Genomic DNA, 16,514 nt, shown 5'->3' on the forward strand with positions numbered 1-16,514 from the left:
CTAAAAGCAGAAGGGCGCCGTGTGAGAACATTCCTGACCCCACCCTGCAGGGCGAAGGGCAGAATCCTTTAGTGCAGAGTGGCTGAGGCAGCCACCTGAGGCAGCGGTGGCTCTGTGACTGGTCAGGGGACCCGCCCCACGCAGCTCACTTCTCCCTGGTCTGGACCCAGGAAGCGGGAGGTGGGTCAGAGTTCATTCTCACAGTCCTGATGGACAGACTCCTGGCTCTGGCTGCCTGGTGCCCTGCTGAACCTCATGGCTGTCTAGGCCACGTGTCCTCGGGCTGCTATGCCAACCCCCGGCGATACCAGGCGTCCCAGGTGTGTGTGCAGCCCCCTGGGAATGGACAGTGTGACAGTTGCGGTGGGGGTGGGGTGACCTGCAGCCTGGAAGCAAAACGGGCCCCTGGCCCATGCCCTTCTGTGGCTGCCCATCCCTAGCAACCACGGTCACCAGAAGCAATCAGCCCACTGAGACCTGGAACAGGGTTAATGTCGCCCCTACTCGAGCTGGGCATGGTCCTCGGGCAGGAGGCAGGGAACCCCATCACTGTTAGTCTCTGAAGAGGAGTGCCGCCGAAGGCAGAAGCAAACATGCCACTCCAGGGCCTCAAACATCTGGTGACAAATTTTGAAGACTGGCCTACAGGTGTAAGTCTGCCAAATTCTCAACCTCAGTGCTGCGGCGTGGCGACCACAAACCCAGCTACAGACATTGTTGAGGACTTCAATCGTTTATCTTCATAAAAAGAGAAATGTAACAAAGCTTGTGCTCAGCAAATTTAAGACAAATGAAAGGCAACAGTGCTGGCCGCACTGGGTGTTGGACTTGGGGAGCTACTGAGGCCCAAAGGCCTGGAGGCTAAACTACGGATGGCTTGTGAAAGAACAGAATGAGTTCGACTCACGAGGAATCTGGGAAACAGGTGGGCAAGCCGGGGACATCTCTGAGCTCTTCAAGTTGCTACCAGGAGACTGCCGTACCCTCCCTCCCACACAGCCCTGTAAGCGCCAGGTGATCCCTCAGCTGAAAGCTGTTTGCCCGAATCCCTGTAACCTGGACCCCCCAGGCGCCCAGCACCCCGCACACAGGCTGCATCCTCCCTGTGGGTGGCAGTGCTTCACCGGTGGCCCACAGGAAGTGCTGATGCTTGCTCAGCTGGGGGACAGAACCCTGCCCCAGTGTCTCTGCTTACGGGCCCAGCCTCGCCTGGGCAAACAGTGTGGACTGTGCTCTACTCTACAAGTCTCCCATCAGGCTGCAAGCCGAAGCTCCCCTCCTCATGTTCATCCTCACCTACCCACATCCCAGGCCCCTCCTGTTCAGGCCCCGGGACTCACAGCCGGGCCTAGAGAGGCCCCCAGTGCTGACTCCTAAGCTGTCCCATGACCTCGCATGGTTCCTCCATGGAGCACAGCCCTCCTTGCAAGGGGGTCGCTGGCCAGGCCACTTGGCCAATGGCCCCTCCAGAAGCATGCGCCAGCAAAGGCCTCCCCACACCACCTCTTTAACCTGGCAGAAGCCAGTCTGATGATGTAATGTGTACGCTCCTTTCCACAGAACCACCTTCCTACACACCTGCGTACGACGGACAGTGACATGCAGATGGAGAGAGAGATGGACAGGGGAAGGGGCACAGGCAGATCACTTGTATACGAGTCCTATTCAGGGGCCTGGGGTCCATCCCCACTGAGGGCAATCCCTGCGGCTCCCCCACAGGTGCACTCGGCTCCTGTGCCGCCCCACCCTACCCCCCACTCCTGCGCCGTGCCTGTGTGCCTGCACCTCCTCATCCTCCCTGCCCGTTGCCGTGGGTGACATCCCTCCACGCCTCCTGCCTCAGCTCCAGCATCCTCTATGCGTCTGTCTAGTTCTGCAACACCTGTTAAGTCCCATGTAGAATCATGTTTTCAAAAACATGATCTTTCTCTTCTTTTTTACATGTCTTGTTTCCCCTCCTCATCTATAAGCTGAGGACAGACTGCCTTCCATTTCTCTGGTGACCGTCAGCAAGGAGGGCCACCAACAATCCCTCCTGTGACAACTCCTAGCTAAAGGAGTCCACCTCTCACCCCAACACACACTGTATTTGGCCTAGCTGTAGGGTTTGTTTTGATCGGTAGAAAAGGGCAGAAGCGACCCTGTGTCATTTCCGGGACTGAGTCCTAAAGGCCTCCCTGCTGCTGGGAGTCAGCGGGCATGCAGCGCAGCTCCGGGCGGACCACTGGATGGCGGGGAGCACCTGGAGACAGACAGACACCATGGAGGGCACCGAGGCCCCAGACCCGGGACTGAGGCTGCCTCGATCCTCCGGGCCCAGCCCACACCAGGGCAGCAGGGACAAGGCGCACCCGGTGCGCCCACCGTGCCCGGCCAGAGTCTGCGATGTGTCTCCACATACCCTTGCTGGCTGGCAGGTGTCTAGATTCTCTGTCCCTGCTCCTGGGCCAAGGACATGGACTTTGTCCGTCTGGCTAAAGGCCACCCCTGGTCCCATCGTCTTCCACAATGTGACCCCCCGGGGCTGGGATCTGCTGGGCAATGGCTACTCACCAGGTTCTCGTTGGTCAGCCGGGACATCTCCTGCTGGACGGCGAACTCCACCTGGGCCTCGGGAGAGAGCAGCAGCGTCTGGGAGAAGGTCTGCTGCTGCCTGTCCAGCTCCTCCTTCAAGGCCTCCACCTGGGCCCTGAGAGCCTCTGCCTCCTCCTCGTGCGTGCGGCTCTGGGCCTGCAGCTGGGCCTCCAGCAACCTGCACCAGGGAGAGGAGGGTGGCTGACCGTGGCACAGGGGCCAGTGCCCCAAGTGAGGGGCCCCAGACGCACATGCAGCAGGGGAGCAGCCAGGCACGCAGCAGCAGCCACTGCATGAACCCACTGGGACCAGTGCCAAGGGGCACAGATCTGCGCGGCCCGTCCAGCAAGCAGGCCAGCCTGTCCTGTCGGAAGGTGGGACGCCAGGGCCAACCACACAGCCCTGGCCCTGAGCCTTTTTCTTGACCCCCATTCCCTTGTTCTTCACTCTTGAGCATAGTCTGTTCCATCAGCAGAGAGAAGTTTCTTACAGCAGCTTCTAAGCAAAAGCCTTCACCTTTGCCTCCGAGCCCATGAGTACCCCAAGACAGAACTCTGGTAGACTGAAGTAATTATTTGCATGTTCTCGCTATAGTAGAATCTCTGCAGATTTTAGAAAGGCAAATTATTAGCCCCTTTTTATTCTCACCACTGTTACCCCCACTTTATCTCCAGCTTTATATAAACAACCCCCCCCTCCCCACCATGACAAGAAGCAGAGAGACCCAGAGAAGGCTGGGAGAAGTCTCAGAAGACTGAGTCTGAAAGGCCCAAGACCAGGGGTGCTGGCTACCTGGGCAAAGGCAAGAACCTGAGGAAGGTCCCTAAGCAACCCCCCTCATGAAGTCACATGCTAACATGATGATGGTGCTGTCTTCGTGGGCTCAATCACCTGGGCAGGGTTCCTGACCCAGCAAACATCGCACGAAAGAAAGGCAGGAGGCTCTGGGTGGAAGGCACCATCAAAGCTTCCTGACCCAATCCACCTGGGGAAACTCCACCCCGTCTCTCCCTGGGATGCGGCTGAAGACAGTGACAGAGCTGGGCACAGACCGGGGAACCAGAAGTGCCTAGCAGGCTGCTCCTGGAGCCAGGGAGGCGAAGAGGTACCATGTGTTTGCAGTTCTGCTATTGTTCTGGGACGTGATAGCTGCCACAAGAGAGGAGTAAGCAAGGAGGGGAGAGTCTCCACTGCCAACTCCCAGATGGAAGCAGCCATGCTTTCTTTCCATTGCACAGGTGGCTCCAAAGAGGCACCGAGCGCCACACCAGGCTCCCAGCGGCTTCTCAACAAAGTAACGCAGGCAGATGAAGACAAGGTGGAGGGGTGACTGAGTCCCCCACTCCCCACAGGCAGCACCACCACAGGAAGGCAGCGGTGTGAGGGTCTGGGAGCAGAATCTGGAAACTACATCAGCACTTTAGAGGACAAACAGTATTTGGAAACATCCAACCTCCGCTACAGTGCACTCAAGTACTCCCTAGTAAGTTACGTGTGACTTACTACAGAGGCCCCAGGATCAGTTCCTCGTTTTTGAGTTTACGCTCACGTCTTTCTTACTCTCCAAGTAAACTGTGGGTGGGTGGCTTAGCCAGGGGTCTGTGCAAGGTCAGAAAATCCCTGCCCAAGTGTCGGCCAGACACCTCACGCTGCAGGTGAGAAAACGAAGGCCGAGAGAGCTGGAGGCCATAGCCAGTGGCAGAGCTGGGTCTGGAGGCGGGTCTCCTGAGGTAGAGGCCTGAGCTTGGTTTTGTTACTGCATCCCGTTGCTTAGGTGTCTGGCCACAGCCAGTCTGCTGACAGAGAGCCATGGGGAGATACCGGCTTCACCTATGGGTCCCACCTTCCAATAAAACAAACTTCTTGATGGGATGGGAATCTAACCATTGAATAATATGCATTACAATAGAAACAGCAGCTAATATTTATTCCGTGCTTGCGACATGCCAGCCTCGTGCACAGTGCCTTACCTGTGTTTACCCTGCAACTTTGTAGTGACCCAGTGAAGCAGGTCTATTCTGATCCACATTCTTCTAGTGAGGGAATGGAGACAGACGTCACCTTGCTCACAGGTGGCCACATCTGAACCCAGAGCCAGAAGACACACTATCTCAAGAACCAGCTGACCTGGACTTCCTCTTCCCGAGAAGAGATGCTCTCACAGCTCTCACTGGACCCCCGCCCCGTCTTCAGCAGGCGGGCCTTCGAAGGAGGTGCACGAGGGTACCTGGCTCCCGTTCTGGCTCTGCCCCCCCCTCACTGAACCTCAGTTTTCTGGGAAATGGGCCTGAGGACCACTGCCCCACCTATTGTTGGGGTCTCAGATGCACAAAGCTATGCCATGGCCCCAAAACCCACATGCTGGCAATAAATGTGACCATTGCGTTGTGTTACTTCTGTGTGTGTTTACCCCCCTTGCTAAACTGCTCACCCACGGCTAACAGCCAGTGGGTTAGAGGCTCAGACTCTGGTATCAAATGGAACCAGGTTCAAACTCCGGCTCTTCTGTGTACACAGCAAGGTCCAGCGTCCTCGCCCATGCATGGTGAGGGCAGGCTCAATACTCGTGGCGCTCGGCGCACAGGGCTCGTCCGCGGCATCAGCTCCAGGCAGTCACGGGCAGGGAGCAGCGGGCCTGCTGCGTGCAGGGCAGGCGCCCAGGTGCCCTGCACTTGGAGCACAGCCAACGGCACAAATCCGGCCTGTGCGCTCAGCTGACCCTGCAGAGCTAGGATGGTCAGCACGTGGCACAGAAGCAGCACCGACTCGAGAGGCCCCAGAATTAAATTTGCTTCTCAGTCTGGCTCTAAAAATAGCTGTGTGCCCGCTGTCACGAAACTCCCCATGCCCATTCCCTCACATGTGCCAGGGAGCTGGACCAGGTGATTTCTAAGGCTCGTTCCACCAGGCCATCGAGTGCTGTCACCTCGGCCTAAACAAGCAGCTTCCTGACCTCACCTGCAGGGGAGGGCTGCCTCACGCACACCCAGGAGTTGTGCCCCGCGCCCTCACAGCCGTGCCGGCCGGCGGAGAAACAAGCACAGGCACAAGCAGGCAGAACAAAGCAGACACAGGAAGAAAGGCACGCATTTGACCTGGCAACTTGCTTTAGGCCCTGGTAGGCCAAACCGAGTTCTCCATCTTCATTCAAATAGCCCCAGTCCTCAGTCTTGCTAGAAACAAAGGACAAAAACAACAAAGAAAGAAACACAGGGTGTCCAGTGTAGAGGGGAGAGACAGGCAGGCGGAGAACCCAGGAAAGCGAGGCGATTTCAGGGCTCCCCTCCTTCCTCTCTTGTCTCAGCACGTGGATGCCTGCAAACGCCGCCGCTCATCCGTCTCCTGGGTTCCAGTCACTGCCCTGCACTCTCCTGTGGGACTCGCTCATCCTCACAGCACCGGGAAATGTGGCAAAGCAAAGGGTGGCGCTGGTTTGGTAAGTCTGAGAGCAGCAGGGGCTTGGGCTGGGTGGGCCTCCCCAAGCCCTCACTCAGCCTCCTTTCCTCTTACCAGAGTGGTCCTTCGGGAGCCGAAGGGGAGCCCCAGGGAGATGCAAGCAGGGCAGGTAGGAGGGGCCCTGCAGACACTGCGCAGAGCAGCAGGGCAGCACCCGGGATGCTGGCTCAGGGAGGGGGAAGAGGGAGAATGCACATTGTACTTTGCTTTCCAATGGGTATCTCTTTTCTGTCACTACCTAAGGGAAAAAAAATACTATCTCAACTCCAGCCCTCACTGCAGTCTTGCAAAAAGAAACAGCTAGTAAAAACTGTGCGGAGCAGGATGAGAACAGAACTTTCTCCCTCGATCTTGGGGCTGGGGTGTGTGAGTCCTGTTTACTCCACTTGCAAATGGAGTAAACTTTTGCCCTCTCCAGCCACCCAGTGTTGGCCCGATGCCAACAGGGCAGCTTGGGGGGGCCAGGTGCATGTCACATGCACCCCACTTATGTACCTGCCACCGGGAACAGCCCTGGGCACAAGACAGGCCAGTGGGACCGGGTGGAGCGTGACAGACAAACCCCATCAGGATCCTGCCCCCTCCGCCCCCAGGACACGGCCTGCTGGTTGGATCCCAGCTTTCAGGAGCTGAAGCCCACTGCCTGCTCTGAGGGTCAGTAACCCTGCCTAACTCCCGGGGGGACAGCTGTCCCCAGGAGCATTCTGGCCATGGCAGTGTTTCCGTCAGGCTGTGGGGGGGTCCACGGGCGTAGCTGCCATGGCAGCTCCCCCAGCTCGGCCTCACAAAGCTGGGTACCAGCCCTTACGGGTCACACCCAGGCTGCTCACATCAACACCGGGTCCTGCTCTGCAGTCTGACTGAAGGGGGGGCGGCAGTGAACATACTTCTGGGGGCTCCTCATTGTTCCCTGGGTCTGCTGTCACGGTTTGTTCTCTCCAGCAGGGCAGGATGGGGGTGGGAATGACTGCCAGCAGGTCTGTCCTGGGCTCCTCGCTCTGCAGGCCTGTCCCACAGGTGTCCCGGGCCCTCACCCAGGCCAGGCCTCCGGGACATGGCCTTCACTGGTGCACCATTGGCTCTCCGTCCCCTGCTCAGCTGCGCTCTGGGTCCAGCTGTCCCAGCACGCCCAGAAGGGACCCCTGGGCTACGTTAGTTAGGAGGAACTGAGAGCAGAGCACCTTCCCTTCTCAGGTGTCACAGGTATACTGGACTAGGTAGGGCCTTTGAGTAGCTAGGTCTCTAACCACAGGGGTGGCCCAGGCTGGGCTGCAGTGGTTTTTGGGGAAGGGCCGGAAGTTGACCGAGTTGTTGGCACAGGGCAGCCTGCACTCTGACCCTCTTGTTTTCTACTCCGGGGCAGGGAGGGGGCGCGGGGTGGAGAGGGACTGCAGGATGATTACTGCCGGCCTGGCACTGACACCCAGACTCAAGAACCCAGGCGGTGTCCTGACCCTGGTCTGAAGCTCTTTCCCTGCCTCACTCCAGCCTCCAGACCCTGGGGGCTGCTGGCCTCTCTGCTGGGCTCACCGCAACCCTGTGGTTCCCTTGAGGGCTGATGCTCCAGTCCTAACCCTCTCCAGGGAGGTGCACGTGTGTTGCTAGGCTACCCAGGGAGGAAGCTGGCATTCACCCCACACTGCCAGCCCCGAAAGGGGACACACAGTTCTTAATTCCGTGACCTGCCAGGTATTATGCACAAGGATAAAAGTAGGGAGCCATGCAGCCCAGTCACCCACAGTGCTCAGGAAGTCAGGCACACGAGTAAATTAAAAACTAGTGAACCAACTCCAGCCATCCTTTGTTCCCAGATGAAAGAACCCAGTCCCGCCTGGGGCTTCTCCCTCCTCCTCCTCCTCACACACCACTGGGGGCAGAGGCTGGGGAGGGTGCGCCACCTGGTGGTCGGAGAAGGAAAACACCAAACAACGCAGCTCACAGGCATTTGTTAAATGTGATGTCAATCAATCAACGAATATTCACGGAGAACCTCCTGGGCTGAGCCCCATTCCCTAAGAGGCCACAGAAGACACACATGAAAAATCAGCAGGCCCAGGCTCTGAGTGCAGGAGGCAGCACGAAACTGGCTGGAAAGCCCACCGTCTGGAGAGCAGCTTCCGGCCCCACCGCCAACAAGCTAGTGGGGAGGCTGCTGGGGTGGCCTCCGCTAAACGCTTTCTTCATGTCTCCATGTCTCAAGAGGAAGTGCTCCGCTGAATTACCTGAGAGGTGTCTTCTGGACCTCTGATTATATAACCTATTACACCACCTCATTCATTGCAAGGGCCAGGCACCAGAAAAGGCCTGGGAGAGCACTGGCTTCCCTCTGTGAAGACTGAAACTCAGGACCCAGCGCCCACCCCTCTGCCTGGTTTAAGGACTTGCCTCCCTGTGGACAGAAACGGGCAGGGCTCCCATCAGCTGGGAGCCAGTCAGCTTCCCATTTCTAAAATGACCACTTCATGCTCCATGCGTTCTTATTTCTTTAGTTCACACCTGCATTTTCTACCCAACTGCCCAGGAGATTTCCTGGGATCTCTGAGAAATGGCAAGCGGCCACCCCAACACCACGAACAAGAGAGAGCCATTGGGAACAGGCCGCGCGAAGGTGAATCGTTTGGACAAGCAGGACGGCTCAGGACCAAGAGAACCTGGGGAAGCAGGAGGGGACCTGCTGCTACTCTGAACAAGACCTCCTGCAGCACCCAGGCACCTGCCCGTAACTCCACATCCGCCCTAAGGCAGCCACACAAGCCTCCTCCTGGTCAAACAAGGTCTCCACTGTCCTGGGCAGGCCCAGTAGGGGGTGAGAGGTCACCCCAGGCTTTCCTGCCCAAGCCCAGGTGGCAATAGCAAAGCCACTCTTTGTGCCGAGGGCCTCCTGTTGTTTCATGGGACCTGTGGGGTGAAGAGGGCCTGGAAGGAGGTGTCTGGGGATTCAAGAAATGCACCCTAACTTCGCTTTGGAGCTGTAGAGACTTGGCAAGGCCAGGACAGAAATGGCCAGGAGCCAATGGAAGGCGCCCTGGCCACACACCTGCTCCTTCCCAGTTCTGTGACCTTGAATGCATGCCTAGAGGTGAGGCCAGCCCGGAGCAGCAGGGACCTCTGCCCTGCTCACTCACCCTCCTGTCCCTCTCCGAGACCCTCCCTGACAGGCAGGCTCAGACATCTCAGGCGCACCTTGAGATGATGCGCCCCAAACTCCCACCTCTGCCTGCAGCCATCAGTCTCCGGGGCGAAGCCAAGCCCTTGCCACGGTTTTGCCCTATATAAAATGGTGACAACGATACTGGTTTCTCTTAGTTCCCAAGACAGGAAATGAGGGAGCTTTTTGGAGCCAGAAGTGCTATACACAGTCCCGTGGCCATTCCCAGAGCAGGCCCTCAAGGCTGGCTTCTCTCCAATTTGAAAACAACAGAAAAGACACACAGTAAAAATCAAAACAGAACTCTGTAACTAGGAAAGTTACCGAGTGAAAAAAGTTTTGAACTGGGGACCACAGAGTTTTTAGAGAGGCTGTGTTTGAGCACGAGGGCATCTCAGATCCCTCTAGAAATCTAAGCAAAACTCAGTGTGTGCAAGCTCTTCCCACCCCTACCCCTACCGCCCGCACATAATACCATTTCCATTTAAACAAGAACACTCTCCATCACAGGAGAGCAGGAGAGGACAAGTAACCCTGTGGGTTCAAAGCCCCCTTGTGGCCAGGGCAGCTTGTTTTGTAACAAGACACCCGCGCTGGTGGGCTCCAGGAATCACAGTCTGGGTCCTTCCTGCCCTGCTGGCCTGCCTGGCCATCCTCCCTCCCTGCTGGGACTCAGCACGTAGGAGGAGAGGCAAACCCACAAGCATCACCTCCAGGCGGGCAGGCACTGGGTGGGGAACCGGTTCTTCCAGGGGCAGTGGCTCCTTTCTCTTCTTAACTTGATTCACAGGCTATTTAGTTCCCTATTGTACCCTGGGCTTGCTGGAAATAGAACTATTTTAAGATACCAGAAAAGCTATTTTTATGTTATCACCAACATTATTGCTGCAAAGGAAGACAAATCCAGGGTATTAAGCAGCAGCCCCCAGAAAACCTATGCGTGGGACGGGATCCCTGACAGCCATGTGGATGAAGAGAGAGGGAGCTGATAACAGTGCCAGTTCTGAAGATCAGGGAGATACGCACACTTGCGGGTCAGCGCCAGGCAAGCCTGCTTCTTTCTTTCCCTGGAGTTTTAAATATCACCTGTGCTCCTTTTTCTTTCTCGCCTCATTTCTTATCTCCACCCAGGATAATTTAAAATGACTAACCCTTGACTAGTTTCAGCACTGTGAGTTGCACCTTCATTTTCTTCTCTCCCTCCTCACGGAAAAAGAATTACATTCATCTCGGCTGAAATAAATTTAGCCTCCTCCTGGGGCCTTCTGATTATGGACACAATGGGCCAGAGGCAGCCCAGCCTGGAAGTCACCTTAAGTAGCCTCCTGGATGCCACCTTAACTCAGTTTCAGGCCAGCTCAACCCTTCTGGGCCTCGGTTTCCCCAAGTGCAGAAAGCGGCTAGATGAAAAGATCTGGAAATCAGACCCCTAAGGAGTGAGTGACTCTGTGGCATTCCTGCAGACTTCACGTGCCCCCCCCAGTGCCACCTACTGACGGTGTGTGCTGTTTTCAGCAATTCCAAACAAATGCTTAGTGATTGCTCCACATTCGGGAAGTGGAGGCTGAGAGAGAGGCTGCCAGGGAAAAGCCCGCTCCGTTTCCCCCAGTGCCCCCAGAAGCAGGAGGAGGCAGAGACGGAGACAGTGGAGACCACAGTGCTACCATTTTGCATCCTGAACACGCGCAGCACTTTCTGAGTGCTCCCTGCAGACTCTCACCTGATCCTCTCAGTCGCCAGGTGAAGTCTAAGCGGCTGTGACTGCCCGCCCCCCATTCCCGGATGAGGAAACTGAGGTACTGAGCAGCTCTGAAGTAGTGACTAACCAGCAAGCGACTGGAGTCCTGAGTGCACATTCTCAGGCCCTCTGTCCCACATCCCGGGCCCCGCTGCCTCCCTTCAGCGGGCACTCTTTGCCTACACCCTGGGTAGCGCATGCTTGAGGAGAGACCAGAGCGGGCCCCTTAACTAAGATCCAGGGCAATCTCACTGCAGCCGACAGTGGCAGGGTCACCTTCTCCCACCCAGCCCCTGTAGTGCCAGCTTGGGTTCCCTCTCTCGAGGGACAGGCGATGGGCCACCACTGCGGAACGCCCACGAGCGAGGCTGAGTGAAGATGGCATCGCAGCAAAGAGCTGGGGCGGGCCCCGCCTCCTGCTTAGGTGGGCCACCTGGTGCCAACTTCCGTCTCCGTGAGAAAAGCCACTCTTTCCCTTCCTCGGCCCCCAGCCACCCCCCACCCCCAAAGGAAGCTCCCTTCCTGAGCGCTTCCACAGGGTCTGGGTTCTGGGCGCTCCAGGGGTTCTGGAGTCCCGCCGAAGTTAACAGCAGGCTCCCTAAGGTTGCGGGGCTCGCTACATCTGCTCCTTCTCACGTACCTCCTAAAACAGGTACGGGCCTGATGCTGAGCACGTGGTCAGCATCAGCAGAGTGGCCTTCACAGGTCAAGTTGGGCAGGATGCCGTGCCGGTGCCTCCTGCAGGGACAGTCACTGCGAGGTGGGGCTTACCTGTTTGTCTGGCAGACCCCGTGATAGGCCTCGATAGCGTCTTCCTGGTCTACATGCTTGTCACTGTTAGGCCAACTTGTTCTGGCATTGATGTTCGGCTCCTAGAGGTCCCCAGTCAAACAAAGAATAACTCTGGTTATACAAGCAATGGCCATGAGTGGACTTTCTATCTCCAAAGAAATTCAAAACACTGATTCAGAAAGGTATGTGCGCTCCTATGTTCCCTGCAGCGTTATTTACAATAACCAACTACGGAGACAACCCCAGTGCCCATCAGTAGATGACTGGATAAAAAAGCATGTACACAATGGAATACTGCATGGCCAGAAAAAGAATGAAATCTTACCATCTGCCACAACGTGGATGAACCTAGAGGGTATTATGCTCAGTGAACTACGTCAGACAGGGAGGGACAAATACCATGATCGCACTTACATGCGGACTCTAAAGAACAAAATGAATAAGGCCAAACAGACTCACGCCAGGAGGAGTGTTGGGGGCCTGGGTGAAGACATTAAGGCGCACAGATCGGAAGTTAGAAAAAGTCACGGGGATGTGCAGTGCAGCTTAGGGAATACGCTGTACGCACAATAATACCGTAGTGACTAGGTACGGTGCCAGGCGGGTGCTGGAAACATCAGGGTGGGGGGACACTTCGTAACTTACATAAATGTCTGACCACTCTGCTATATACCCGAAACTAAAATAAAATAATATTGAACGCCAACTATAATTGAACGCCAACTATAATCGAACAAGTTTTTTAAATGACTTCGTATCTAGACAGATGTATAAAAATGAGTCTTTGGAAATAGACAAAGGCCCAGGACCATTTCAGACACAGGAGTTAAACCCAGGCAGGGATGTGACTTTAAAAGATCATGTTGGGCCCTGGCCGGTGTGGCTCAGTTGGCTGGCACATCATCCCATGGGCCAAAAGGTCATGGGTTCAATTCCTGGTTAAGGCACATGCCTAGGTTGTAAGTTTGGTCCCTGGTCGGGGTGTGTACAAGAGGCAACCAATCGATGTTTCTCTCTCACATTAATGTTTTTCTTCCTCTCTCTCTCTCACTCTCTCACGCGCTCTCTCCCCCAACCCCTCTCTAAAATCAGTAAGCACGTCCTTGGGTGAGGCCTAAAAACAAGTTCCGTTGGAAGAATCTCAGAATGACAAGGCCTGGCTGTGACAGGCAGAGTGTGGAAGGCGGGGTAAGATGGCAAGGACAGTGTCCCAGGGGGAGAAAGTGCCCCAAGTCCAGAGGACACAACCAAAATCTCTCAGTTTGGAATCTTCCACACTCACTACTGCCTACCTACCCCACCCATGCTGCCCCTGGGTCTGTGCTCCGAGGTGACCCAGCTTCAGAGTCCAGAGTGACCCAGGTGGCCTCTGTCCCCGTCCTCCCGCCCCACGGTCTGTCCCAGCAGGGGGAAACAGCAGGAGCAAATGCTACGTTGGACCTGCCACCCTGGGAGGACTAAGAGAGAGGAAAAGCTTCCTTCACCTCAAGAACAACTTCAATAGCAAGGGGCAAGGCACGAGGTGGAAAACCTGTGCAGGAGGGCTTGTCAGGCTGTGGGCCCTGTCTCTCATTCTGTGCCTTGTTCCTTCTGACCATGTTCATATTGAGAAATTTTAGAAGCTTCTAGAAACTTCCAGCCCAGTCTCTCATGAAGGGTCTTGCTGGGAGGGGAGCAAGTACCCTGCTCTGCCTTTAGAGGAGCCCCTCCCGCAAAAGACTCTGCTCTCGTAGGTTTTAACACCCTCACAGGTAAAGATATGTGAGAAAAACACCAAATCTGTCACCTACAGTCACCCCAACAAGCCCACCCTCGCCGCCATCTGGTTACCGAGTTCTTGCCGGCAAGCCGGCGATGGTCGGCACTGACGATCTGGGTCCTCAGGATGAGCACCTCCTCCTTGCGGACCTCCAGCTCCTCGTGGGCCAGCTTGAGCTGGTTCAGCAGGAGGCTGTAGCCATCTGGGGAGCTGGGGGTGGAGTTGTTCTGGGTGGCCTGGACGGCCACGGCTTTCCTCAGCTCATTCAGGTCGTTCTTCAGCTTCTTATTTTCCGACTCCAGCTCCTGCCTCTGGAAGACAGTCCGAGCGAGACACACCATCACCCCCTGACCCAGGGCCCTCTCCCCACGTGGGGCTCCTCCTCCCCCTTCCTCGACCAACCTGCCCATCCTTCTGAGAAGCCAGGCGCAGCCTCCCCATCTCAGCAACAAGCCCACGGACAAAGTCCTGACTGGCATCGCCAGCAGCCAAAGCTTGGATTTGAACCCATGGCCCCCAGTCACTGGTGTGAAGCACCTGACCCGATGTCTCCATGTTCTCCAAAGTGATCTGAGCCGATTTGGCCAATGAGGCCCTTCCTTGTGCGAAGGCCAGGTTAATTTTACACAAATTAACAAGTGCTTTTACCACAGGACTTCCTAGAGCCCCAGTACATCAATGATCTTTCTGACTTGCTGAGGGAGGAAATGGAATGCGTGCAGGCCCCCCTCACCCCATTTACCGCGGGGCGTCCCACGGACTATGTTTTACAGAACAGGCCAGCAACACCCCTTTGCTGTTCTGCTCACACGGAAAGCCACCTGCAGTCCACGCCAGTGGAGGAAAAACTACCCGTACTCAGAGTCAGAAGTACCACCGAAACTCAGTTTGGAGATGTATTTACAGTTTTCGGGATGAAACACCTTTGTGTGTGAGAGGAACTCAGATCATTTAAAGTCTGGTGATCACACACAGGCATTGCTGGTGGGGCCCTGGGGTAAACGCGATTCATATCTCCCAAAGAAGATCCGAAAGTGTGGACAAGTGGCCTTGCTTGCACACTCGCTACAGAGCTGCAGGGTCACAGGACCAGGAGACCACTGGGCATGATCTCTTCTGAACGAGCGTGGAGGCCAGCTGTTCTCGCAAATGATCGAACTTGAGGAGGGCGTGGTGGGAACCCCTGATGTGTAGCCAAATTGGGCAGAAGCAGGGGTAGCCTGGGGAACCACTAAAGTGACTGGCATCTGAAGTAGCGGCAGTCTTGTGGGGCTGAGCCCCTGGCCGGCGGCAGGTCTGTGCTGCCTCCAGGTAGACGGTGCCAGAAACAAGTTGTAGACACCCGGTGGGTGTCCACAGAGGACCGGAGAATTTCTCAGTGTTGGAATACCCACATTTTGTGTCAGAAGTATTGTGAACAGAGGGAACAGTCTCCCATGAACAGACATTGCTGTTCCTTGTAGTAAATACAAAATTTCCTTCACTTCCAAGCGTGAGAAGGGGAAATGGCGTGCTTATGGCTTGTTAGCAGCCCAGAGCTGACAACCAGCTTTGTGGATGCCCAGCTTCGTCATCTACCCTCCGCGGGGCGGGCGTCCGGGAGCCTTACCTTCAGTGTGTTGTAGGCTAGGTCTGCATCCTGGTCCAGATCCACGTCATTCTTTGGCTGTTCCACCTGCACGGACAAAGACAGAAAGGTGAGCGCAGACTACAAAGCAGACGTTCCACAGCGGTGCTTCCAGGGATGGTCAAGACGTGCTTGCGTTGCCCTCGCACAGGGTCCTTCCTCCCCGCCTTCAGAACGCAGCTCGCTGCTCAGGCCACCGGAAGCGTTCCACACACCTCTCCCCCTCCCAGCCCACCCTCACCCCCTCTTCAACCTGATGCGCAAGATCCGCACAGGCACTGTAGGGTGGATACGTGTAACGCTGTGCTAGGGGTTAAGTCGCCCCAAAAGATGTGAAGCCCTAACCCCTGGTACCTGCGAATGGAACCTAGTCTGGAAAATGAGGTCTTTGCAGATGTTATCACACTGGGATGCAGTCGTTAGGATGGGCCCTATCGCTGTCTTTAAAGAAGGACAGACACACGGGATGACGGCCATGTGAAGACGGAGCCAGGAACGCCAAGGACGGTGGTGACGCCCGGGCTCAGGCAGGCCTGGAACAGATTCTCCCCAGGAGCCTTTACAGAACTAATGATAAAGTCTTAACTCTTGACCTCTGGCCTCCAGAACTAGGAGACAGTAGGTTCCTGTTGTTTTAAGCCACCCAGTCTGTGGTACTCTGTTTCAACAGCCATAGGAAATAGCACTGTTAAGACTCATGCACTTATTAAAGAGGTTAATTGATATGTAGTAATTCTGTGCTTATTAATGAGGCTCATGAGCCACTCTTAGGTCTTCCGGGATGTGTGTGCACGTGTGTGTTCTGTTTTCCCAACCAATCACCTGAGCACCATGTGGGGAGCCTGCTTCCTCAGGTCACCCTACAACAGGCAGAGTGACAGCCCCTCCGATACCCGGTTAATGCCGCCTGACATCAGCACCCCACGCTAGCGGAAGGCGGCGGCAATAACTGGAACACTAGTCCGTTAGGACGCAGCTGGGCCAGCGATTCCTGTGATTATTCGGGAGCTACTCACCTGTCCAGTGAGAAGGGACAGAAACACTTTGTAAAATGTTAACTGCTTGGGGTGGTTTCAAGTAACGGGTGCCCATTACCTACAGTGCTAGCGACTTTCGGTTCAAGGTGAGGCCGCCCCCCACTGCCCCACTGTGGCTGGACGTGGTGTGCCTCAGGCTTGGGGCCGGGACTGATCTGAGCCCCTCCCACAGCTCCTTCCTCGTCAGGGACGGCTGTGCTCTTTACACTGTGGCCACCCTGCAACCTGGGAGGTGCCAGCCTCTGCTTCAGCTCTCACAGCATCAGCAGGGGGATGTGCCTGACCAGGGTCAGCGGGAGCCTGCTGCCCAGTGGGAGAGGCCTGTGCTTGCATCCTGTGCAGCGTGGATTTGTTGTGCGGCCATGGACAATTGCTGAGTGCAT

General features: G+C 56.1%; 1 protein-coding gene across 1 annotated transcript in view; it reads right to left on the reverse strand.

Moving 5' to 3' along the window:
- Positions 1 to 16,514, reverse strand: part of MYO5B (myosin VB) — a 268,136-nt gene that overhangs the window by 12,550 nt on the left and 239,072 nt on the right. Inside the window, exons 27-31 of the mRNA XM_053912673.1 lie at positions 15,077 to 15,142; positions 13,539 to 13,778; positions 11,688 to 11,788; positions 5,670 to 5,747; positions 2,554 to 2,752 (exon numbers count right to left, since the gene is read on the reverse strand). Of these exons, the coding sequence (XP_053768648.1) occupies positions 2,554 to 2,752; positions 5,670 to 5,747; positions 11,688 to 11,788; positions 13,539 to 13,778; positions 15,077 to 15,142 (684 nt within the window). The remainder of the gene's footprint in view (positions 1 to 2,553; positions 2,753 to 5,669; positions 5,748 to 11,687; positions 11,789 to 13,538; positions 13,779 to 15,076; positions 15,143 to 16,514) is intronic.

The sequence above is a fragment of the Desmodus rotundus genome, chromosome 10, assembly GCF_022682495.2.
Source record: "Desmodus rotundus isolate HL8 chromosome 10, HLdesRot8A.1, whole genome shotgun sequence".
NCBI classification, from domain to species: domain Eukaryota; kingdom Metazoa; phylum Chordata; class Mammalia; order Chiroptera; family Phyllostomidae; genus Desmodus; species Desmodus rotundus.